The following is a 25,870-nucleotide window of genomic DNA, read 5'->3' on the forward strand; positions in this document are numbered from 1 at the left end:
CATGAAAACACACTGGTGAAATATAAAAGTTGGATACAATTTAACATAGAGCATGTAAACTGTAAACCTAATATAAGGACTGTTTGTTGTTGTTTTTTCCATTTCCCTACCTTCATTCCTTCCTTCCTTCCTTCTTTTTAAAATGTCATTTCCTAAAGCTCTATAAAAACAGTGTAACATTCATGGGCCAATAAATGACCTTCAAGTATACTGCAGCTCAAGAAAATAACAGACAAAAGGCACTGCAATAAATCTGTTTGATTGCGAGTGGATGGTTAACTTCAGTGCTGTGCCAGGTTATTACTTTGCAATGCCATGCAACTGATATATGGAATGGATGGAGATAGTTGGAGTGAGGTCGTTGATAGATTTGTAGAAATGTCACTGTGAGTTATACTTATGTGGACACTCAAGCCTGAAGAGGCCTGTAAGATGAATCAGCTTCAATGTGCACTTGCAAGTACTATATACCCATTTTGGGTAAATGTCAGACATAGACGAAGCCAAATTTGCTCAGAATACATAACAAGTTTTAGAATGCAAGTTGACAGTAATTGATCATGATCGAAAGCATAATGTGAAAACATAACTTGGTCTGTGTCTGTGTTTCTGGTTTTAGAACATTGTTTAGGCTGTCCAAAAGTGGGAAATCTCTTGTCGCCCTAATCTTTATATCACAGCCCATCCAGTTGCCATCAGGTAAGAGGCAGAGTATACCCTGGACAGGTCACCAGTCTGTTGGAGGAAGATGTTGCAACTAATTATGCTGATTGGCAATAAGTCAGTAACATGACTGAGTATAAAGAGAGCACCTTAGAGAGCCTGAGTCTCTTGTAAATTAATACAAACCAAATCCAGCAATCTGCAGAAAACAAATTGTAGAGAATTTTCAGAATACTCCTCAACGTAAATTTATGACAACTTTAAATATTATATCATCTAATATCATTAAACGACCTTGAAAAAATCTTGTTCGTGTTGAAGGGACACTGAAAATGATTCCTTCTTTGGACCTCTGGTGACACTGCATTAAAAACTGACACAATTCTGTTAAGGAAATCCCTGCATTGGCTCAGGGACACTTCCAGAAATCATTGTCTATGAACACAGTTCATAGACAGTGCCACCTACATCCACAGGTTAACCCTCAAAGAAAAAGCCATATGTGAATGTGATAATGAAGCGCAGGCAATTATCCGGGTAAAGTGGAATCAAACAAATTAAAACTTGAAATTCTTTTATGAAAAATGGACTCCATATCCTCAGAACTAAAAAGGATAGGAACCATCCAGCTTGTTATCAGAGGTCAGTTCAAAAACCTGCATCTCTGATGGTGTGGGGGTGCAATAGTGCCTGTGGAACTCGTAAACCTGCACATTGTGAAGGCACTATCAAGACTGAAAGCAGGTTTTAAAACAACATATTCTCTCAACGCTTGTTCAAGGAAGGCCTTGCATATTTCATCACGACAAGGCTAAACTGGATACTGCATCAATTATAATAGCATGGTTTCATAGAAGAGTCCAGGTGCAGGACTGGCCTGCCTGCAGTTTAGACAATTCATCAACTGAAAACATTTGGTCCGTCGTCAAATGCAAAATGTGACAAAGAAGACCCAAGACTCTTGATCAGTTCAAGACCTATAACAGATACGATTGGGGCAACGTTCCTATCCCAAACTACCATAAACCGGTCTCCTCAGTTCCCAGATGTTTTCAGACTGTTCTTAAAAGAAGAGGAGAAGTTACACAGTGGTAAACATGGCCCTGTCCCACATTTTTTAGACATTCAAGATAAGCTAATATTTTTCATTAAAAAGTCAAATATCTCACTACCAATATTTGACATATCTTTTATGTTTTATTGTGAATAAAACAATAGTTTAGTAGATTTGCCAATCAATGCATTGTTTTCATTTACATTTTACGCAGTGTCCCAATTTTTTTAGAATCAGGTTGTAGTTTGTTATTCTAAAAGTGTTCAAATGTGCTTGAATAAGGAGGTGATGTCGCCTCTTTACATGAGTACCTGTTTCTTAATAAGTAGATAACTACTCTGTCATCTACTTATTACTCTAAAAAGACAACACCAGTTTATATCACACCAGACCATCGTGCAGATGAATTTGTACTTCTTGGTCATTATTCTTTATAAGTAGTATGAAAACTAAAAGGACAAAGTCACAATTTCCAGATAGATACAGACACCTGTTGAAGAACAAAACCTAATTTCAGATTCACTGATGTGATTTTCACAATTATACCCCCATTCTTTCCTGCTATGCTCTTATCTTCACGTTAAGCGGTGTGAGGTGCAATGAACAACCTGTTATGGTTCCTGTTATCTAATTCAGAAAAGAGGAAAAGAAACACTTTAGCTTTCAGAATTTGTTTCACAACGGAAGCGGATGGAAGAGAAGATAATAAGGGCTGGAGATGTATGTGAGTGTGAGTACACACATATATAATACAGTATAGGATGTAATACAGTATAGCATGCAGATAATACAATCACAGTCAGACAAAATTTAGTTTACACTGATCTGTATTTTCCTCAGTGATTATCTTTTTTTTCCTATTATTTGCACTCACAATTTACACCTACTCATCCCTTATTCCTTCACATTTAACTCATTTTTACAAACATATCTATGTATTTCTATCGAGTCCCGTGACGCTCCCTGCTGCTTTTCCTTCGACCAACCTTATTTCTTCCCATCCGCTGTCTTAATTTTTTTTCCACTTTTCAGGCTCACACGTTCAACTCTACTCCAAACTTGTTTCTTTTGCTCGTGCTTTTCCCACAGGCATAATGGGAAATCCCTTAAGACATTTTCCCCATTTGTTTCTTCAAACAATAAGCTGCTGTTGTGTTCTGAGGCCAATTATACTGTGATAAAATATGCCTGAGTCCAGATGCTGCTCTCCTGCAGTAGATGAGCTATGGTCCTTGGAATATTTTTCTCCCGCAGCTTGTGTCGAAGATTATCCATATGTAAACAGCAGGATCAAGCTTTCTAGACAAGGGGAGAAATTAGTGCATAGGTTTGTGTGAGTGTGCACGTGAGAGAGATGGACAGAAATGGCTGTAAGAAGAGTTTATGTGCTAAAAAGATTTTTTTTATTATACAGTAACAGTGAGGGAAAGGAAGAAAGATGATAAACACACAGATGTTACAATAAAAATACAGAGACACAACATTACACAACAAATCCAACACTAAGGATTAAAAAGAAAGAAATGTCCACCATGTCTTCAGGGTGATATTGACGTATTTATACAAGGTATTGTGAGTATCTAACAGCAGCTTTACACTGGTGCCTAACAGACACAGGGCATGTCCAACAGAAAGAAAAACAAAAGCTACTTGGGTTGGAGCTCTAATCCCTCCAAAAATAACTTGCTATATGTTGTTGACGAAATGCAGAGTGACAGTGTGCTGTCTGCTGGCGAAGCTTCAGCTAGCCTGTCCTACAAGGCAAACACCAAGTCTGCACCTAAATTCCATCTTTCTGTCTCAGCTTCTGAGTCAGCTCTGTCATTCCATTCCATTTTTCTGTTCTTCGGATCCTTAAGTTCATCTTCTTCATCCCTTCACCCTGCCCTTTGCATCTGTCCATATACAGAGCTTTCACAACATATCTATACACACACATTGTCATTTCCTTGTTGTATTCACTCTATTTGAGTTGTTTTCCTTTTCTTCCATTCAAATAAAGACTTTTGATTTTGCCTCTTATCATTCACTAAGAATTTTGCATTTATGCAATGATCTAGCTTTAATGACAATACTTTATGACCTCATTTGTATTCAGAACACATAGCATGTCATTCGAGTCGCATGCATGACAGGCAAAGAAACAATCAAAACTGCAGAGGAACAGCAGAAGGAGGAGATGAGGGACAGCAGACTAGAGGCAAGTGTGGCAACACATGTGAAGAAAAATAAAGGGATGAGATCCGAGGAAGTGAGGAAAAGGCAAATAAGAGTTGACACCAAACTAAGGTGTTACAGTGTTGCTTTCACATACCCATAAAAAAAAAAGAGCTGAGCAAATTTTAGAGTCGCTGTCAAGTCATGTTGGTAACAATTCTGCATTCTAATGTACATCTGAAAATCTCTAAATGTATTTTTGCATGTGTATGCATTAAAAATATTGTCACTGATTGATCTACAGTTTAAAAGTGTCATGATTGGCTCTTTCAATATACATGTCTTGATTCTGCACAATATGCAAAGCAGTAGGTAAGATTGTTCTGGAGATTGATAAAGTATTGATGGGTGGAAGAAAAGATGAAGAAATTAAAACGTACGCTAACAAATTTGCACAGATGTGGGAGTTCACTTGTTGAAATCTCCTAACTAGATGATTCTTTAGAAGGAAAAATGACTTCTTTTAATTTAATTTAACATCCAGAAATGTGTATCTTAAGCACCAACAATAACAAATCTTAATAGAAATGAACACAGTGCCAAAATGTGCCCTCTAGGTACAGATATACTTTACTATAGCATAATAATAACTTATGTAGCATTACATTAAGTCTTTATAGTGTCAAAGCTTTACATCAATTTGCTCCACTCTTTCTCATTGTGCTGGCATTAACTGAATCTTAATTCGGATTATTTCAAAGCTTTTGAAAATGTTCCCTGTGCACCTGAAGTATATCTGTTGCTTTTGAAATTCAAGAGGGTCCTTTACATCCCTTACAGCTTTGTCATGTCCCTTCCAAATGGTATTAACAGATGTGGGGACTGTGCACAGTTTGTATGTTCTGGCAACTGTATGTATAAATAGCGCTTTGGGCTGGTCCCCATTTCAGATGTTAAACACACAGCACTTTTGTCTTTGTGTTGATGTGTTTATTCTCATAAAGCAAACCCATTTTGTACATTGGGGACATATTTAGAGCATCAAAGGTTAAATTTGCTCTATGAAAATCTGCCAAAGCTGATTTTTAATACAACATAAATTCCAATTAATTAACCTTGTTTAGAAAAAGCTTGTAAATCGATTGCTTTAATGAAAAACTAACTAAAGTGAAATAGAAATTGTAAGTTGTACTAACCACTGCAATTAACTATAACTTATTAAAAGCAAGAGAGTAGTAGATCAATCAACTAAATTATGAAAGTCAGGACAGCTACTGGAATTTACAGTGCTTTGAATTGGAATCTAGTATCCTGAAGAGACAATTGAAGAACTGTCGATATGTCCATGTCGACAGATAAAAATCAATCAATTCCTTTTTCTGTATTTTCCAAAATACAGATGCAGAGGGAGAACGAAAGATGGGGTTGCATGGAGTAAGTCGAAGACAGTAGAAATATATGGACACAAAGGGTACTAACTCGTTCTGTCTCTCATTTAAAGAAAATTTTAATGTAAACATTGATAGACAATTCAGCCCTAGTTCTACCCTGGTGGTCCTGATCCTGGGGGGGGGGGGGGGGGGGGGGGTTGTCTATGTTACACACACTTTCCTTTGCTACACAGTGTTATGTTTCACCGTCACAGAGAAAATGACAGGAAGAGATTTCTCCCTAATTTGCGAGTCATCAGTGTCCACTGACAGTTTGTCTCTTTACCCGATTCTTATTCTTGCTTTCCCATGTCTATTTCCCAGTGTGGTCTACTTACCCAAGACAGCTAGCTCTGTCACTATGCTTTGAGTTACTGACACAGTTTTAAATGTTTAATGCTACGTTGACGGACCCAGTCCCCATCTCGTCCCCAGGAGGACCAAAGCAGGCTGGCATGAGGTGTACAGAAGCATACAGACAATGATCAGGAGACCCAAAAGGTAAGAGAATAAATCTCTTTCACAATAAGGTTGTGTTAGCATTAACACCCCATATTCAAATGGAGGTGAAGGGGGAAAAGTTGGGCTGAGTCATGCCACCCGTGGAAGGAGGTGCAAAGCCACAGGAGAGAGTAAAATGACAGAAAAACACTATGGTAGGCAGAGATAGGAAAGGAAAAAGACATTAAAAAAAAGGAAAGACATTAAAATGGTAACAAAGGAAACAAAAAAGTGATGGCAGACTGAGATAGAGGAAAGGGAAATGGAAAGGAGGAGAAAGCAGCGGAGGATGGTTAGAAAAGTAGAATCTGATCATGTCAGCAGAAGAAATTCCACAGAGGCAAAATCAACTAAGTAAAGCAGAGGAAAAAGAAATTGGATAATGTTAAAAGATTTAACAAAAATAATAAATACATTTTTTTTTAAAAAGTCACCAAAAGTGGCTGATGACAATTCATCTATCCGAATCCCCTGCAAGCACAGTTATACTAAGACATAATAGAGAGCAACGGATAAAAGTTCTTAAGTTAAAGAAGAAGCTGGTGGTAGGTAGATACAAAAGGGGGAAATAAAGTAAGAGGAATGAGAGATAGAGATGGAAACAGTAATGGTACAGAAAATCTAGGGATTAATAGAGGGTGGTTAGGCTCAGGTAATTGACAGACGAGGGTAATAAAAATTTAAAAAAATATTTTTAAAAAAACGAGGAAAAGATGGAAGATGAGAAATGCAAAATAATCATGAAGGGAGAAAAATGTAAAAAGACAGAAATAGAGGGAGAGAGAGAACGAAAAGTGCTTTTTTAGAACATCTCTAGTGACAGCTACATTTAGGCCATTTGGGTAGGGCTGCTACCATGGGCATATCCCATATTTCCAACATTTCCACCCCATATTGGTAGGAAGAAGTGGAAAATATAGCAAATTATATTTCAACCCCTTCTGCCCCTAAAAGAATCCAGTCCTGAATTGAAAAATCATTCATAAAAGAGAGATCAAGGGAAACAAACTCCACCTATGGAAAATGCCCACCTCATTGTAAATCTACTGCAATAAGAGAATCTAATGAAAAAAAAAAAGAATTGTATCAAGTATGTAACAAAAACAAGAGAGACATCCAACACCAGTTTATATCACATCTTACTGATCAAATTTTCTTTGCATGCTTACCTGTGAGCCACTGACAAGTTTGGATTTGAGCACATAGTAATGATGAGCGCATTTCAGCTGCAAGACATTCTATAGAAAACACAAATTACTTCACCATCAACAACTATAAAAGCTACAAACACAAGCAAGCTCGTTAGAGATGGGTAGATGCACATCTCCAATTGCTGCAAAGCACTATGGGTATGTGTCTGTGTAAGTGTGAAGGGGTATGATGCATTCGCACCACCAAAATCTAATCTATTCCTTACAAACACAATGCAATGAGAGAATGCAATACAGTAATGAATGATAGATGGAAGAGCACTGGAGCAGTTAGGAAGTACAGGAAGTAAGAGTTAGAAAACAACAAGATTGAGAAAATGCGAGAAAGGATGTGACTTATTTCCAAGACGATTTCAGTGACGGAGTCATTCCTCATTAACCAGTGTCTTTACAGTATATATGTCAACCCTAGCGGCCAAGCAACTGCAGAGGAGTGTGATCATAATTTATCTGTTGGGAATGCTGAGAGGAGAAGGCTACGTTGCCTGCAAGGCTGTCATTTGGCTTTCCCGCTGGGCTGTGCAGTACAGTGTGGTGACATGTCATACTGAGTGTGACTGAGGGGGTAACTGAATTCGCAAATTCCCAGAACAGCATATGGGGATGTAATATTGTATAATGTATGCACAAAGCCATACACCATGTAGCAGAGAAATTATGCTATATTACATGCCAAAAGTGTCAACAAAAGGATGTGTAAAAACACAAGACGAAAAACTCCTGCCAATGCCAGTGTGCTTTCTTATTTTTTCTTCCTCAACAGCACTCGTAATTAAGGCTGTCAAAATGCAATACTCAATACATCACTATAAATCACTAACATTTTTACGCAAAGGCAAAAAAAAAAAAGACAAATTAAGAGGTATTGAATGTTTTTAATAAACTTGGTTCCATACTACCTTTATGGGTAAAGTTGTAAACTTTATATTTAAAAAGTCCTAAAAGAGGCACCAGCACAAAAAGGAGAAGACCGGCATACAACTTTAATGCAAAACGTTCATATCATTTCATGTGAACTGCATTACTGTTTAATAAATGGTTAAATTTGGTCATAAAAAGAATAAATATGTACCAATATTCCAAATTTCTGTTTATTTACAGGGAAAACATCCAAATAAAATATTTTACATTAAGGAAAAAAAAAAAATCAAAGAGTGAAACTGTTCAACCAAAAAGGCCAAATCAATAAAGAAAGAAATGCCTTCACATTTATATCATCCTTTGAAATTAATCTTCAGTTTGGTATATCTGTAAACTAAACTGTTTGTTTATTGCTAAAACATTTATGTTGGGATGGAATTAATTTTCATGTGCCGAGTTTCTCATTGACTTGAATTTCCATGCTGGTGATATAATTAAGAATTAAAATAAAAATTATTAATCTAGTTCTTTCATTTTCCTAATTATAATCATACTTATTTTGATTCCTATCCAATATCATGCAGTTGACATATTCTAGCATGGTGTGCATCATTGATTAAATAGACTAAACAGAGGCAGTACCATCTGATGTGGTATTGAGGTGAATTATACAGTAGGGGTGCAGGATTAAGTTAAAAGTGCTAGTTAATAAAATAGGACTACAGATGCCCTGGCAGGATCAAGCGTTTCCTCAAGTATTCATTTTAAGTAAAGGCAGTTGGTTTAAAAACACCACAGCAGTCAGAAAATGGTTGATAAAAACAAGTCTGACATTTCAATCTTCCTCAACAATAATCAGTTTACGGCAGTCCCAGGTGTGACTATGTGTCCCCGTTCAGACAATGGATTCAACTCAAGGACATGGTCCATTAACAGAGTCTTTCACAGGATCCAAAAACCAGATGGGACTGGTGCTGCTTTTACTGATAAGATGATCTACACTAAAAAGATGTCCAAAATGTGTGTTAAGAATCTTACCTTCCTAACAAGCAAAATATATCAGACTTTATTAGTGTCCCTAATCATATCACTGTTTACAATGCGAGTACAAATATTTCATTTAGACTACTCATGGGAGATATATACATTTCAAGGTCAATGGTACACGTATCCATGTATCTAATTTTTCTTTGTACGGCCCTTTCATGAACAATGACTCCCATGAACAACATTTTGCCTCCAAATGCCTTCTAAATATGACACAGTATTCTCTGAGTTGGAAATGTACTGCTTTACAGTGGACTATATGATATATTCAACTGCGACAAATCTACCAGGGCTGCCTTCCAAATTCAGGGGAAAGAAGGCTCCATCTCTTAGGCCTAGTCAGTTTGTTATGACATATTTGGGACGTAAAACTGCATAATTCAATCGCTGAATTGCACATTAAAGCAGAGTACTGTTCAAAAAAGCCTCAACAATAAGCAAACATTCCCTAGATAAATAAGCCAGTGAATTGACAAATACTTTTGCCTTCCTCACTCTTTAATGGCTTTATCCATCACATAGTAATCTCTCCATTTTCACACTTTCAGATCGATATAGACTCAAGGAGAATGAAAGGTCCATTTCCTCTCAAATAGGTATAAAGCTTAACACATAGGCTCTTTCTAATGTTTTCTTATAATCTCAGCGACACTACAGGACCAAATGATGTGGCACTAAGAGTAAACTACATGTAAATCTCTTTACAGTAGAACTAAAATGAAAAGAAAAAACGATTTCAATGTGCCGAAAAAAAAAACAAAAAACGATAATTTATGGGATATAAATAACAATGGAACAGTAGCACAGTGCAACTTTAAAGGCAGAGTGTGAGAGAGAAAGAGACACAACGGGGGAGGCAGGCTCATAAAAACAATGGAGCTTGCTAAATAAAAGCAGTGTGGAAAGGCACCTTTTAGAAATCCATTCAACAGCATTTGCTTTACATGTGGTGATTTTGAGCAACTGACAAAGAGGACAATGAAGCAATTGGAAGTCTTAAGAACACTGTTTATCTACCTCTATCCCATAGGATTTACTTCCCCTTTAATTAGATGGTCCTGACAGATACATTCAATTAATCAATGCTTATCCAACAAATCACTGTGCAGTCTCTTAAAACTCAACCATAGTCTCAGAGTAGTGATAGCTCACCCATGAATTGCATAACTGTACTGATTTATGGGGTTTTCACATATGTTGTGGTGCGTGCTGTGCTCATCATGGGGGTAGGGCGCAGAGCAGATGAATGTACACACGTAAAATGCATCCAAGTTGGGTTCCAATTATGGGGCAACCAAAAAGATATCCAGGAATTATATCCTATAGAAGGTAAAGCAGGCACAAGGGCTAGGTGATTGACATCCTTACAGCTGAGCCATGATCCCATGCTTTATAATCCCATTCAGCAGCATAAACACACAGCTCTGTTTATGTGGCATGCAGGTGTAGGCATATGGATCAGTTTAATTTAATTATGATAAAAGTAATCACAGATGCCCAAACACAGCACACATATATCTTGGGGGTTTTGGCAGCCACCAGCATGTTTATGAGTGGATATTCCAAGGTCCCAGTGATTAAAACAGCTTCAAAGCACTCCTGACACTCCATTACCCAGCATGCCCTGGGTGAGGGAGAATCGTATATATTGATTTCACGCCTCATTAGACTTCCTGTCTAACAATGTCATAGTTCTTCCTGGTACTGTTCAGAAATGGCTGCAATAAAACTCTGGGAGGGCAAGGTGGACGCATAACAAGTAAACGCATTAAGATCTAGTTTGGACTTGTTGGGGCATCACTGTGCAAAACCTGGCAGGTTGTAAACCTAGTAAAGCTGCCGCAGAAAACTACAACTGCCAAGACAGAAAATGTCAGTACTAAGAAAGTTCTTTGACTCCATTCATCTATCCATTTTCTAAACCCACTTAATCCAGTTCAGGGTAGCGGGGGGTGGAGCCTATCCCTTGCTGTGCTGGGCAAGAGGCGGGGTACACCCTGGACAGGTCGCCAGTTCATCACAGGGCCACACAGAGACAAGTGAGAAACAACCAACCAAGGGTCAATTAAGAATGTAGGCTCAAGTAACCTAACATGTATGTTTTTGGACGGTGTGAGGAAGCCGGAATACCTGGACAGAACCCATGCATACACGAGAAGAACATACAAACTCCACACAGCAGGGCCCCAGCTGGGATTCGAACCAGGAACCCAGTATAAGTCCATCATACCACAGTACAATGGTAATAATTGAAAAGAGGGCGTATATCAGTAACAGGAGACAGATTTTTCCCCACCATCTTGGTTTTAACACTATAACACTAATTGCTAGGGCTGCACAAATCCTAATATTTTCTTTTGATGTAATAAAATATGAAAAAAATTTTTTAAAAATGCTCACAAGATTGTTTGAACAAGTTTATCAGAATTGCTCTAGAACAGTTGGTTGATTTCTAGACCAGTTTTGTAGAGGAGTGCAGTTGCATAGGAAAGATTCAAAACTAAGTAGTTTAAAGGCACAAAGCACCAGAGAAGAAGCCCATCTATAGCTGTGACTGAACACATGCAATTACAAATTCTTCCCTGAAGAGTGGCACCATTTTCTCATCTCACATTTGTGTCTTAGTGGTATTGGGAAGTGCATAGTTAGAGCGCACTTCAGAGGCACACCAACTTTAGCACACGTCAGCACTTTCTCAGCATCCTGTTTAGTCAGTGAAGTAGAAGCCTGTAGAGATACTCCCACTGGTACAGGGAGAGACTGTGGGTCCTACCAGGCAGACGCTTTCTCTTTGCAGCAAGGGTAGGAAAGGTAGATCTGCCAAATTGTACTGTGAGGAATCAGACAGGCAGTCATTACCTCTTTGTCGCAAAGAAATGCCTGATTTTATGGTATGAGCTCCGATATCAAATAATGAATGAATTGACATCTTCGTTTCTTTTTGCAATCAAATATTTCTTTCACTGTTTTTCCTTATTCCACATTTATTTTGCCATGCACATACAGAGGCTGCCCATGTGCGTGTCTGTCATTTAGTGATTAGGCAGAGGCCAAGTATCATTTTACTTGCATACCGTGCAGTCATGCAGAGCTGAACAGGTAATGGCCCGCTTCAGTTTGAGACAGTTGACCGTAAAAATTGAGTTCAATGGTAAATTGGTTGTGCTTTACAACAACAGCCACAATGAAACTGATGCAGATACCAGCAAAAAGTAAGGCTCAATCAGATCACATAAGTGTACATAAAATTCTCCAAGAGCACTCCTAACTAAAGTTGACTGATTGTGGGTCAAACAGACAAGTCCATTTGGGTTTTGTAGTTTCACGGTAATGGTAACTGTATGACTGAGACCCAGTTCTCAGCAATCATTTCATCATAGTTAAAGATTCTTGAATACATTAATAGTGATGTGTTTGGGTTTTTTTTACTTCATTGACCAAACTTTGCTGAGTGATGAGCAGCATCTGGGTGTGTACAGTGAACTGGGTAAAGAACAGAAGAAAGGAAAAATTGGTCACAAAAAAAGGAAGAAATAGAGCCGTTTTGGGTCATTTAACTTAAGATCATTATGAAATACCAGGTATGTGTTTGTGTGCGTGTGTGTCTCATGTCAAAGACACTGGAGAATTAACACATCCATGTCATAACCATAACGTAGGTGACAAGTCACAAGCACAATGATACACGGAATCAGTTACACACATCTAAACTGTGTCCGGACAGTGAGGAACCTATGGCTCTTTTACACCACAATGATGCCATGAACAAGCAGCAATGATGGAACCCCATGCCGTGTTTTCTCACATTGGTAGTGTCGGGAAAAACAATTGCTCTTTAACACACCGCAAAGAAAACCGCCAATTGCCGACTCCGACATGAAATGTATGCTTGTGCAAGAGGACAGCAGAAATCTATAAACTAATGTGGAAGGTAAATAAACAAACAGAACGTTTGCATAAAGTCAGGTTATTATTGGCTCAGTATTTATTATCCAGCATGGATCTAGCACAGATATAGGCTGCCTGTGCCTCAATTTAAACTAACACTCAATATGAATGGTTTTGTAAATGTATGTTTTTTTATTACAGTTATGATTTATACACAGAAAAACAGCCGTTAAAGTCGAATTAACTCAGTATAGAGTAAATTCATTACATTGAACAGCTTTTCAGAGTGTTCACTGCTCGACTCAACAGCAATTTAACAAGCCGAATCAGCTAAAAAATAAAAAATAGATGGAGCCGACGGTGCTTTTCACACTGAAGAGACGAGAGAAAAAGATGGTTACAGATAAGACGCTCCAGACATTCCTGATGGTTGATTGTCTGCTTGGTGTACAAGAGACTTTCCAGTCAACCTCTCTTCCCTCAGTTCTGTTTGAACAGTCAAGTCATGAAAAATAGGAGTGCTGTGGTCAATTGATGTGGTGATCCTAGATTTTGTGTCGATGCTCCTAAAAAGGAGCACCAGTGCTACAAGTGAGAAAAGTAACTTAAGAAAATAGAGCCCAGGGAGCAAACCGCTACTGGATTTCTGAGGCTTTACACAAACACGCACACACACACGCACACACACACACCCTAACAGTGCCAAATAGCAAAACAGCCTTTCGTCCGACTAATAACTCTTCCCCAGCTGCAGCGCTTCAGAACCAGGGTGCAGTAACCAAATATAACCCTTTTTATTTTTACCCCAGTCTCCCACATATCACAGCTCTCTCAGTGAGTAAATAGAGAGGGAATACTGCTACAGTGATTCACCTCCAACTTCAAACTTATATAAAAATCATTACCAAGTCACCATGGCAGCATTTACCTTTATCTGTAAGCCACAAGTCATAATCAAGAAAAGGTCTCCAGCATTAAAAATGCATCTGGCATTTGTGGGTGATGTGTGTGCTGCAGGATACAGAAACACACTGAAAAGGCTGAATATTACACACAGCACTGTGTGAATGACTGAGTAGGTAACTACTGGATAACAACTTTACTGTAGGCCAGATAGGTTTGTCTTCAGATTTCTGTTACTGTATATATATATATTAGTGTGTATATCCTATTCTTGCCTGCTGAGTGTGTTTTCTTGTGGAACAGATTACATTTTTTCTCTACTTGAAAAAAAAAAACCTTATCTCTTAGATTACAGCACGTTTATATGCATGATTTAGCAAATTTACACAAAAACAGACAAAGGAAGTCAAATAGTGCCATACGCATCCATACTGAATCAAAAAATGAGTCTGAATGATACATACAATAAAAACCTGCAGTTACTCAGTCACACATTCAGTATACACCTACTGAATGCAAGCCCACTACCTAAATGATTTGTTCCCACACTGGCACAGTGAACATGCTGAAGGACACGAAGGACACAGTAAGTGGCAGAGGCCCCAAAACCAGTTTTTGGACTGAAACAACCGGCCGTATGGCTGGTGGACTATTTAAAAGCACAGAGTGGACAGAGAATGTGACTCTGCAGGTCAAGTACAGAGATCATTTCATATTTTTACATATTTCCACATGTGTTAAGTTTCATAAAGTAAAGTACTATTTTTTTCATTTTGTGACAATGTAATAATATTGGGAAAATAATTTTTTTAATCAACAGATCTATTTAGGAGGGGATTTTATTTATTTTTTTAAATCCATCAGTTCCAAAAAAGGCTTCACTTGCAATCTACCTCCATCGAATGTCACCCATGATAACCCACCCAAGTGCTTTACAGATGTTTTCAGCACAGATTTAACTGACTCAATGCTAAGTGAATAAAGTACATGTCAATAACATGAAGGAAGAACAACCATTTTTTTTAAAGATTTTTTTTTCTCTCGAGATTTGAATAAGAAGTAAATGCCAAATAAAACAATTATGACAATGATGGCCACATTTACATTGTCATAATTACATTATTACATTATTAAAACTAATGTATAAACAAATATTTATACTGAATTACATACAAATATTTTTGCTCTTGCTCAACAGAAACCTAAAAACCAATTGAAGATAGAAAAATTCAAGTAAGATTACTACATTCCAAACTGATCTCCTTTTAACATAATTTTTATTTGATGTAATTGACTTATGTTATAATACTGCCATTACTCAGCATTTGATTACACTTTCCGTTCTTTCACTATATGCCCGACAAGAATGCCCGACATATAGTGTGAAATTAATAAAACAATGCATACATTCATTATCTGATGTAATACAGATTGCATATCTGATACATATAGACACATTCAAATATGCTCACATGAATTATTACTGCTCAGTGTCTATCCTTTCGAAACAATGAAAGTACAAAGACAGAATCCAAAATATGTGGCCTTTGTTACTGCACCGTCTTGTTCTTTTGGCTAAAAACAGTTGATAAAAGAAAAGAAAAGAAAAAAAACTATGAATAAAAAAAATAAATAATGTAAATTGCAACCAATAACTTGGCAAAACTCTAAAGTGTAGTGGTTACAAATATAAAGCATGACTGTCATATCGAAAAGCCAGAGTACTTTTTCCTCTGGAAAGATTAACTGGCTACTGGGAGTTTAGAACAACAAATAGCATCAAACTAATTATGTGGACGATGATAAACTGAGAATCAATCGGGGATAAAGCAAAACATGAGAAAACATTTAGATAATAATTTAGCAAGAAACAAGGTTAAATTTCCAGGGCTTATTCCTGGAGCAAAGCAGGACATTAACTCCAACTAAATTAAAATATGCATAAAACTGATAGATTGGAGAGCAAAACAGCACTGGTTAAATTGGTCTCTGTGGAGCTCCCCTAAGGCGAGTTGAGACATGATGCAACACAGTGCAAAACTTGTGGTGAAACTCAAAAGGCTCCACTTGTAGCACTATGGGAGTTGTTGAATTTGAAAGAGAGATGATAACCAATTGAAATTCATCAGTGAATGTGGAGAAACTGTTTCCTGACGTGTTTATACTCTGCTATGGAGATTAATTCTGAGAAACATGACAATAATAAAAGGACACATCAGTGCATGTGGATAATGAATTTTTTCAAAATACAATAAAACATGTCCACAGGAATAATGTTAACGTCTTCATCTACTTCATATGCTTTGGGCTCTGTGACCAGAATGAAAGCAGGATGGAAGGCATCAATCTGGCGCGTGGCCACATGTTGCTGGCTAACTAATCTCTAAGTCTTTTCGCACACACACACACAAAAACAAAGACAAAACTAACATATGTAGAGTAGAGATGTGGTTCCAAGACCTGCTGCACCACACTGGTGTGCCAAGTAGCAAATCCATGAGTGCCAAGGGATTTTGTGACAACTATACATCAATACACACTGTAACAACTATACATCAACTATATCATCGCAGCATACAACTCTACAAATATTCTTTTTTTTTACATGTATGACCTTTTATTTACTGCACCAATATTTTGCACACACTTTGCTCCCAAAACAAAGGTAAATTCTTTAACCTAAAATGCTTCCCGAACACACCATTTAAAGAAACCCGTCGTCCTTCACATTCTTTCAAAAAAAGGGGAGATTTTTAGAGAGTGACACAGCAAAGGTTCTGCCTGACAAAATCTGTGAGGGAGAATCGATAAGGTTTTCACCAACCCCTAATTAACTACCAGTGCAAATGATCTCCAACCTAAGGAAAGGAAGGAAACTTTTTTTTTTGACATTTTTATGAAAATTATTCATGTGGCTTCAGCTGGACAGTATAAATCAAAAGCCCTTAGTAGAAGTTGGCTAATGTTCACTGCTGCTAAACAAGCTGCAAGCTGGAAATCTTCCATCCACATTCAAAAAAAGTCAGTCTTTACCAGATGTTCATCTTAACTTGATCTTAAACTTGACAACAGGAAGCAAGCCCCTTTGTTGAATTGTGTGCAAAGTATAGCGCTAGATGCAGATGCTGCAAATGTGGCACTGAGGTGTAAATCATAGCAAAAGAGAAAAGGCAACACCTCGTAAAACAAAGCATTTTACCAAGTGCAACAAAATAACATTGCACGAAAAGCAACATTTTATTTTAAAAGGAAAATGTAGGGACAACATTTTGTTGCGACAGACGTGGGTTTTCTCCAATCGCATCAAGTCATTTCTGATTTCTGGTTTGTCCCACTCACATCGGTCCCCTGAAGCTATAAGCACTTTCAGCTTCCCTTAAGCCGCCATTGTCACAGCCCACGACATACTATGAAATGGCTCTACCTCTTGTGGTAATACCTTGTTTTGTTTTCAATTCAGTTCTTTTTCTGTCAAGCAGAAGTTCACAGAGAAGAAGTGGCAGAGTCCATGTAATATTCAAGAGTAGCAACATAATTTTACCACCTGTGCCAAAAATCCCAAATCTCTTGTGTTTCACAGATTGACATGGATTATCAAAAACAGCAGGATGAACTGACAATAACAGCATTATGGTTCAAGATATCACTCTTATCTATTGTCAGAATTACATCCCTCTTTCTTATGCTGTCTCATTACTGAGATCATTTAACAGCTCCAGGGCCAACAGTGGTTTGCTCACCAACATGGATATAGAATACTTTATTTTTCCCTCAACTGTCAGCAACACAAATACACACACAGACACACACAGGCAGACAGATGGTTTCTACTAAATGAATTCTAAGTCATGCATGTGTTGCCAACACATGTGAATCCTCAGAGGACACCACATTGAGAGGTGTGTGAGGCATGATTATGTGCCGCCGTGGGAGCTGGATTGCTGGGTTACTGGAGCAAGCAGGCATACATACATACCTGGACAGAGAATGCATAGAATATGTACTCTATAATTAGAGTTAACATTTGAGCAACTATTATTTACATCATGCATCAGTTATACCCTTGAAAATGCAAAGATATACACATAATGTTCAAAGAGGCAATAACTCTTGGACTGGGTAGATAATATATTTAGAATGTCTTTACATAAAGACAATAAAACAAAATAAGGTACTAATGTATTAATGTGCACTGCGTGGTATTATTTTACCTATGAAATATGATGTTGCTGTGAAAAAGGACGAGGTGGAAGCAAGGATATTATCCATACACATTACCATATCGATAAACAATTCCATTACAACCAGACCAGTACAACACAGAGACAAAGTGTGAAAAAAGCAGCATTGGAGTGGCAGTCCAAATGACAGCTAAAGGTTAATACAAATTCATATCCAACATCAAGGTGAGCAATTCCACAACTAAAGCTGGTACCAAATGTGCACCATGTCCAACTGTCACAGACAATTGACTTCACTGTGCATATCATAGGTTATGTCCAGCTGCTTGCACTTACCATCCAAAGTGAAAACTTTAAAAGAAATGGTCATATTTAGCAAATCAATTTTCAGTCAAGACACGGGGCAATGCTCTAAACACAGATTCAACTAAAAGTTAAACATTTCACACAAATCTTTAACAAATGTGCACAAGGGCTATCCAGTCTTTACAATGTCAAGGGGGGATATGTACAAAATAGGAAATATAATCACAAACTCCACTCTGTCCCTAAGTTACATTAAATAATGGACAAAATACTATTTTTTGCTGCACGTGTCAAATTTTTTTATCTTTGACCTCTAAAATATAACTTTTTACTTCCCGGTTTCATCATACATGAGATCACAGTGAAATGGATGTATGTACAAAGGTCAGTCAGAAGAACCAATCATATTTCTTAAAACACATGCGTAGGAGGAGTGAGCAACAGAAGGGAGCACTTAGTCTTAACCCCTTTAGAAATGTCATTATATTTTGCATTACAGACGCTTAATGTCGAGGTCCATTCATACATTTGTGAGTAAACCATTCAAATGAGAAATTGATCTGATCAGCACAAACAATATCACAAGCACCAGTCTAGACATCAAGCAGTGCTGATAATAGACAACACTTTTGGATTTTTGTTGCCTGTGAAGTGTTTATTGTCTGTGCAAATAAAAGCTTTTATTGTCATTTATATTTTACATTTTTTATTCAATAAGAAATCTATTCTCGTCGTGCTCTAAGCTGTTTTCAACAATCAAGCTTTGGTTTACTTTGTGTTCCAATGAGAGTGAGATGAATATGATGCATGTTTGCTCTGCCAATAAATAGTTATCAATTGATGATATTTTCTTTTCTTGTCAATTCAATTAAAAAAAAATCCCTCATGAGAATTAATTTCTAGAGATGTCAAAAAGCAGAGGAAAACAAGACTTTAACAATGGCTGCATTTCTTTGATGTATTCCTATTTCGGTAACTTGTACTACATTTGCTCTCCCAAGGGGAGGGACGAGATGTACATTCAAATCTGTTTTTTTTGCAAGGATAAATATAACATGCTTCAGTGACTTCAGTAATGTATAACCACTGGGTGGCTTCTCTGTTTGGGGGAAGAAAAAAAAAGGCACTGTAAATAGGAAAAAAATTAACTGCATTGAGCACTTGCCCTTGACTTGGTTAGGGTAAATAGACTATTTTGTGATATTTAGTTGTGATATCTTAGGAACTCTTTAAACTCCTCAGTAAACTGTCAAATATACAAATTGATGGGTCTATTGATTCAGTTGTACAAGCTTACACAACATATATACACAAACTCTATGGCAAACAAAGTGTAAAGCCACTATCCCATACACACAGCCACAACACAGTAGTTCAGCAATGTTCATACAATGCTCACGCCATGCAGCTGGTGTGAAGTCTGCATAATACATTCTATTTAGTCAGAGTAAATAAGACATCATTCTCCTGCAGAGGTGTAAATCTATTTTTTTTTTCAATATGTTTCTGTTACAATACGATTACTGATTTGATGCATAGTGCCACTGCCAGTGTTTGAGTGACAAACCTCAAAGTCAGGGAGAAAATAATGGTTTTACACGTGTGTCTTCATCAGGATGCATTTTCAGTTAAATAAGTAAAACCAAAGTCTCCAAAGGTGCCTTGCACCTTTAAACCTTATTAATGTGCTTTTTTCAAATCACTTTGCCAAGTTTTTCCTCTGCCACAAAGGACTACCAATTCCATTGCGTTCTGTCATTGCATCAATGTTGATTCATCCACATCTGCATCCCGATGCATCGTAGAAGAGAGAGATGACCACTACCGTTTTCCACCCATCTCGATTCTCCCTCAGACCAAATTAACTCCATGTGACCTACATCTGCACATTTGCTTCTTATTATATCCAATTCATTAACCTCTCCTATTATTCCCATAATCCAGAAACTGGGCAACAACATGGCTTCACCTCTTCCATAACTAAAGTAACCTTTTAGCACTCCCTTTTGACATTCTAAAATGCTTTTATTGAAATACCTTTTTCAATCATGTCTACAATGAATACAGTTCTTGCCCCATAATCTACAGGATGTTCTTCAATTACACTTGTATTCCCTTGGCACCAATCAATCTCAGGTTTCCCTTTATCACTTTAAAGCATCAGACTGCCTTTTTCTCTGAATAACAGTGACAAGCTCCTGGCCTGCTGCACAGAAAGCTGATCATTGGCTTTGAGGCAAGAGTAGAAGAGCAAGTGCAGTTAAAATCACAAGCAAAATTTGTTGCTTCTCCAAGTTGAACATGGAACACGTTTTGCTCTTTTTTACCACATACCCAAACAGTACATAGAGTGTACTTTACCTGTTCTTTCACAGAGGCAAGGATGGAGGATGTCGTCTCCGTCTCAGGTCTGTCTCCATTGGAGGATGGCATCACAGGAGGAACCATGGCCCCTTTCTCCTGCTCTGCTGGCTGATCTGGCACCGGCATTGCTAATATTAACAACACACACACACACACACAACTGTTAAACTCAGTTAGGGAGTGAGCTGTCACTGATTATCCAATCAATTCCACTTTGATTTGAAGAAACAAAGAATGTGTACTGCAGCAGAGATGTAGAACTTGTGACTACCTCAGTGATTGCCTCTTTGCAAAGAATTACTCAGTTAGAATTTGGAATCACTTCAGGTTGAATGCAAGTCATATGCAGCTTAATGATTGCACAGTCCCAGAAAAGTACCTGATCCGATGAGCAGTTTACATCAATTCATAATATTTTATATTCATTCCAACTGCAATAAAGTTTCAATAAAGTTGTGTTGTGTTACTTTTTTTCCCCAAAGTCAGACCGAAACTACGTCATTCTTTACATTACAGCAAAATTCCAGGATCTTAAACAAAGTTGAGTTCGACTGAAAAGAGAGTGAGTTGCAAATGCTAGTGATTAATATGTGAAACCAATCCTTTAAACATGTCAATAATTCAGTTATTGTGCTCCACAGCCTTGAGGCTACAGTACTATGGTCACAGTGAGTAGTTGTGGCATGTGAATAAGCACCAAGAAAATAGAGTTTTTGCAAACACAAATAAGCTACATTAGAATTTTAAACGCACAAACAACGAGGCTTGTGAAGTCCTCATAGACTCGTTAAAATGTAATGCTCCACAAATCACAATTTTAATTACTTTTTTCAAAATATAGTCAAGAGATACATTTCTCTAATTGACAGTTCATTTCAAAGAGATGGCTCTCTCTGTCATGGTTACTGACTTGAAGTAACAAAAAAAAAAAAAATGATAAGTTGGTCTTTGTCAAACACCAACTTGCCAGCTCTAATAAAATAACATCAGTACTGCATGAACTCGTCTATCTTTTCCTTTTAAAGAACTGTATGAGAAGTTCTGGACACACTGTGAATGATAGATGCATCATTTTACACTTATGCCACAATAAGGTTTACCTCAGGAAGAAATATTGAAGGTCAATGTGATGCTACTGGAGTCACAATTTCTACTCCAAGCCCAGATAATCATTCCTTTTATGTTCCCAGTTCAGAGGAATAAAAAACCACAAACGTTGCTGTTATACAAGAAGTCTCAACGAATATCTGCTTCTTTCTACCAATGTTTAATCAATTAAATTAGTCATTCTGTGAAATTAATGTCCCATGAACTGATGTTTTCTTGTGCCTTAATTGACTGCATTAGGCCTGGTCCAAGATTAAAAATAAAGATAACAGGAAAAAAGGTATTCAGACAAAAATACACCATACTGCAGGTCAGTGGACACGTAGAAGTCTGCCAGCCATTAGTCACATTTAAAAACTGAAAACTATTTTCATCAGATTAGACAGATTCAGCAATACCTGAAGACAAGTCATACAAGTCTGCTCATAAAAACAACCCAATTTCTAATTATCTCAGATTGGTTTTAATCACTATTTAAACATATGTACCTCTTTCCTGTCTCAGCACAATGAGGTGGAAAGACAAAGGAAGATAAAAGGGTCAGGGAAACGAAAAAAATTGACTTGCAAGTTTTAGAGTAAACAGCCTACAGGGACAAGATTTTGTCGATGCAGAAGCCTGACTTCAGTGGTAGACTAAATAATGAACTGCCTGAGTGTGGCATTTGATCGTCGAGTCTCCCACTTTATAGTTTGCCATTAGTCTCAATCCTTAATTTTAAATTTGATGCTCTAAATCTATGCATATAGCTTGGTTTACATTCTGCTTGTGCACGTATATCTCTCTGATGAAGACTATGTGAAAGATTTAAAAAACTTTTTTACTTTTAACACGTTTTTTTATTTTTTTAGAGCCTATGTCTTTAGCACTGTGGTGAAGGAATATACACAAGATAAATAAACAAATGCAAAAAGGTATGTACAAGATGTAAAAGTCATCCAGACAGTGAGAGTGAGCCCTTAACATTGAGCGAGCAAGTCACATCTCATAGATTGTAAGTCATAGAGCATCTAGTGAAGTCTGCAAATTAAACATCCAGTTAAGTCTAACAGCGAGCTCGCTGGCAGACAGCAGGCTAGACAGGGTGGTGTGGGTAAATAAAAGATGCTAGTGAGATGGCCTGCAGATGGTAATTTTCACTCTTACTGACAAACACCACTTCTGTGTCTGGCATCTCCCCTCCTGAGTAAAGATGAGTCACCAGAGTTTGGCTCCTAACTAACCAGAAACCCTAAAAAAGACCATATTAGACATGCTGGCTGACTGCTGCATTTCTTTTGAATGAGACTGCCAAATGTGCAAGTCAGTGGGTAGAGGATAAATTCAATTGACCATTTTGAGAATTTCTGTACTTTGTCCTCTAGAGTAAACACCTCTGGAAACTTACCTCCGCCCTGTGGTGCCAAAACAGAATAAGCTGACGTGAACATGTACTCTATCAGTAATTTAATACGTGGCATTTTGGTTTTCTATTCTGCTGCAGTTTGGTTTTTGTTTCACAACATTTCCAGTAAAATCTGACAACAATTATATTTTGATATAAGCTAATAGTCCTCCTATAATGGCAGGAAAATCACAGGTGTAAAAATAATAAGTATGCCTTCATTCCATTTAGCTGTGCCAGTGAGCCATGGCAGAGCACCAGCCTTTATAACACCTGAGCTCTGGCACTAAACAAATAAAAATCTACAGCCATTATTAGTTAAAATTGTTTTGACAAGTAATAATGTATTTTCACTTTGGATGTGTGATAAATTGTAATTTTAGTCAAATTTACAAATCTACACAGTTCAAGTCTGAATAAATGTGGAAGTAGAATCAATTCATTCTTTTTGCATTTACTGACAGACTGAGAGTGCCTTAGGGCATTAGTTCATATGGAAATCCTCCTTATTCCAATGATAATTCAAACAATATTCAGGCAAATTTCATTTCGTTAAGCAAGCAGAAACAGGTCTGTATGGCTCTGAGAGGAGTTATCTTTGAAGACAAATTAACCTGAACCACTGAAGGGAGAAAAAAGTAAAAGCCTGAAATACTATTTTGGAGACACGGCATGTCACAAAACACATTTATTGGCTGAGGAAGTTAGTGATCATGTGTAGAGCAGGCCGACCATCTTTGTCATTAGCGTCCAGCAGGTGCTGTATTCAGTCAATTGCAAAGTTGGCTCACTGTTTTACAGGCTAATAAGAGATCATTCCAGTGCCAGAATATTTGCCATCAAATGTCCCAATATTCCACCCCAATATTCTTCCAAGGCTATTTACAGCAGGCAGAGTTGAGCTGCTGTTGAATAGCTGTGTTACATCCTGCAGGGTATGATGAAACAGGAACCTCAGCTTACATAGAGATTTGGTAGCTCTTGGGACATATTTAATTGCAGCGCATTCTAGCTGATTCAAGTTGTTTGCAGCTTCCCATTGAACTGAGGGGGAATGATGGTCTAACAATTCATTTGGCTCAGTAATTGATAAAACATGCCTGCCATCTCTGCCCACACGGTGGAAAACCCGATCTTTAATTGCTGGAAGAACAAAGTGGAAACAATCAAGAGGAAATCCCCATATATAACTCAAAGTATATTTGCAAACTGCAATATACTTTATTTTTGAGGCATGCAACTGCAACATAAATTCTTACCATGGATAAGCTCTGATCTACATGGCACTTGTAGCAGTAATACTTAGTATAGAGCATATAACAGAATTCCTGATGTATATATAACTGCATGTGAAGGAGCATGTAAACTTCTGCAACCATTTTTCAAGACGTCATAGCATATACATGTTTAGTTTTTTTAATCAAATATCAAAAGAGGGAGATCACAAACACAGTATCAAGTTTTGAGAAAGGCTGATCTTTTGCATTGCATTTGGACGTTTGATATAATAGAGGAAAAACCCGCTTCATATGATAAAGTATGCATGAAGTACAATGGGACACAGAGGTCACTCACACCCTGAGTCAGGAGATTTTGTAGGATGGTCACCTCTGACACATGCTCACAGCTGCTCCCTTCCAGAAGAACACACCTTACATGAACATGTGCACAAACCTCCACACACACAGATTTATACATTCATTACATGCACAAACCTTCCCCTTAGGTTCTGCATAGTGTCCTTCCCCTTTCACCTAAGACCCGTCAGCTGTCCGATTCATTATTTTCATGACTTGTTTGGTTTTGGCTGCACTGCTGAACCCTCTGACCTTTTTAGTCTCCATTAATTCAATTTCTCAAGCTCTTTTCTCTTTAAACTTTCTTCCTCTAAAATGCAATTAGTGTGGTTGACAAAACAGGTTAATGATTTGGGAAATAAACACTCATCGCTGTTCGGAAAATACAGTGACCTGTTTTGACAATCTACAGCTACATAGCAGAAATAAATATCAATTAAAAACTAAATGTATCTTTTTCTGTTCTTGTTTTTTACCTTCAGTTCAGTCTCTTCTTCCATCCCTCAGTTATGTCTCAAGTATTGCCTGATAAGGAAGCCAGTATCCTAACCAAAAAGAACAAAAGTCTATTGGGCCAAGAAACTATGTTGGGGTTCTTTACCATCTAAACAGTCACCTCCACCTGAAAGCACTTACTGCTAATTACAGCAGCAATTCACAAGTTAATTAAAGCAGGAAACCAATAAACCTTTACCAGCATAAAAACTCCAATGACAAGAGCATATTCGTTATGCCGCTGAGAAATAGCCGCTTAGAAACTCTGCCATTAATCAACAGTGATAACAGCACTGTTTTTTCTTAGAAACACAAAACCACAGAAGTATTTCTGACATGCAACCGGTTAGCTAAAGCAATTTACTATTAAGTGCGCCACATTGACACACAGCAGCCAAACACCATTTGCATTCCTTTTTCAGAGCTCACAAATTTTAAACTACCTGTGGAGTGATGACCATGTCCAGCTGTTGGTGTCTAGAGTCAAATGAGATCATTTATTGAGCCGCTGTGCTTTTAAATTATTCCATCAAAGTGCGATAGTGACTTCTGCTAACAACCAGTGGGCGTGGTCATCGTGACATCACCAAAGCGGTCCATAACAATTCCCTTCCATTTCAACGAGTTTTCTTATTGACTCAATTTTCCCTGGTTTAATGTGTGAAAACCATTCTATAATGCTGATAACAAGGCTTAAAGAGGAGTATGTTTGAGGGCATAACCAGCTCAACTGACATGCCT

At 37.6% G+C, this 25,870-nt stretch overlaps 1 protein-coding gene across 1 annotated transcript in view; it reads right to left on the reverse strand.

Annotated features, from left to right (window-relative positions):
• ctnnd2a (catenin (cadherin-associated protein), delta 2a) overlaps positions 1-25,870 on the reverse strand; it is a 222,402-nt gene that overhangs the window by 172,302 nt on the left and 24,230 nt on the right. The window contains exon 2 of the mRNA XM_072378041.1: positions 20,564-20,694. Coding sequence (XP_072234142.1) covers positions 20,564-20,692 — 129 coding nt within the window. The 5' untranslated portion in view covers positions 20,693-20,694. The remainder of the gene's footprint in view (positions 1-20,563; positions 20,695-25,870) is intronic.

The sequence above is a fragment of the Leuresthes tenuis genome, unplaced genomic scaffold (genome assembly GCF_036924035.1).
Source record: "Leuresthes tenuis unplaced genomic scaffold, fLeuTen1.0.hap1 SCAF_24, whole genome shotgun sequence".
In the NCBI taxonomy this organism is placed as follows: Eukaryota; Metazoa; Chordata; class Actinopteri; order Atheriniformes; family Atherinopsidae; genus Leuresthes; species Leuresthes tenuis.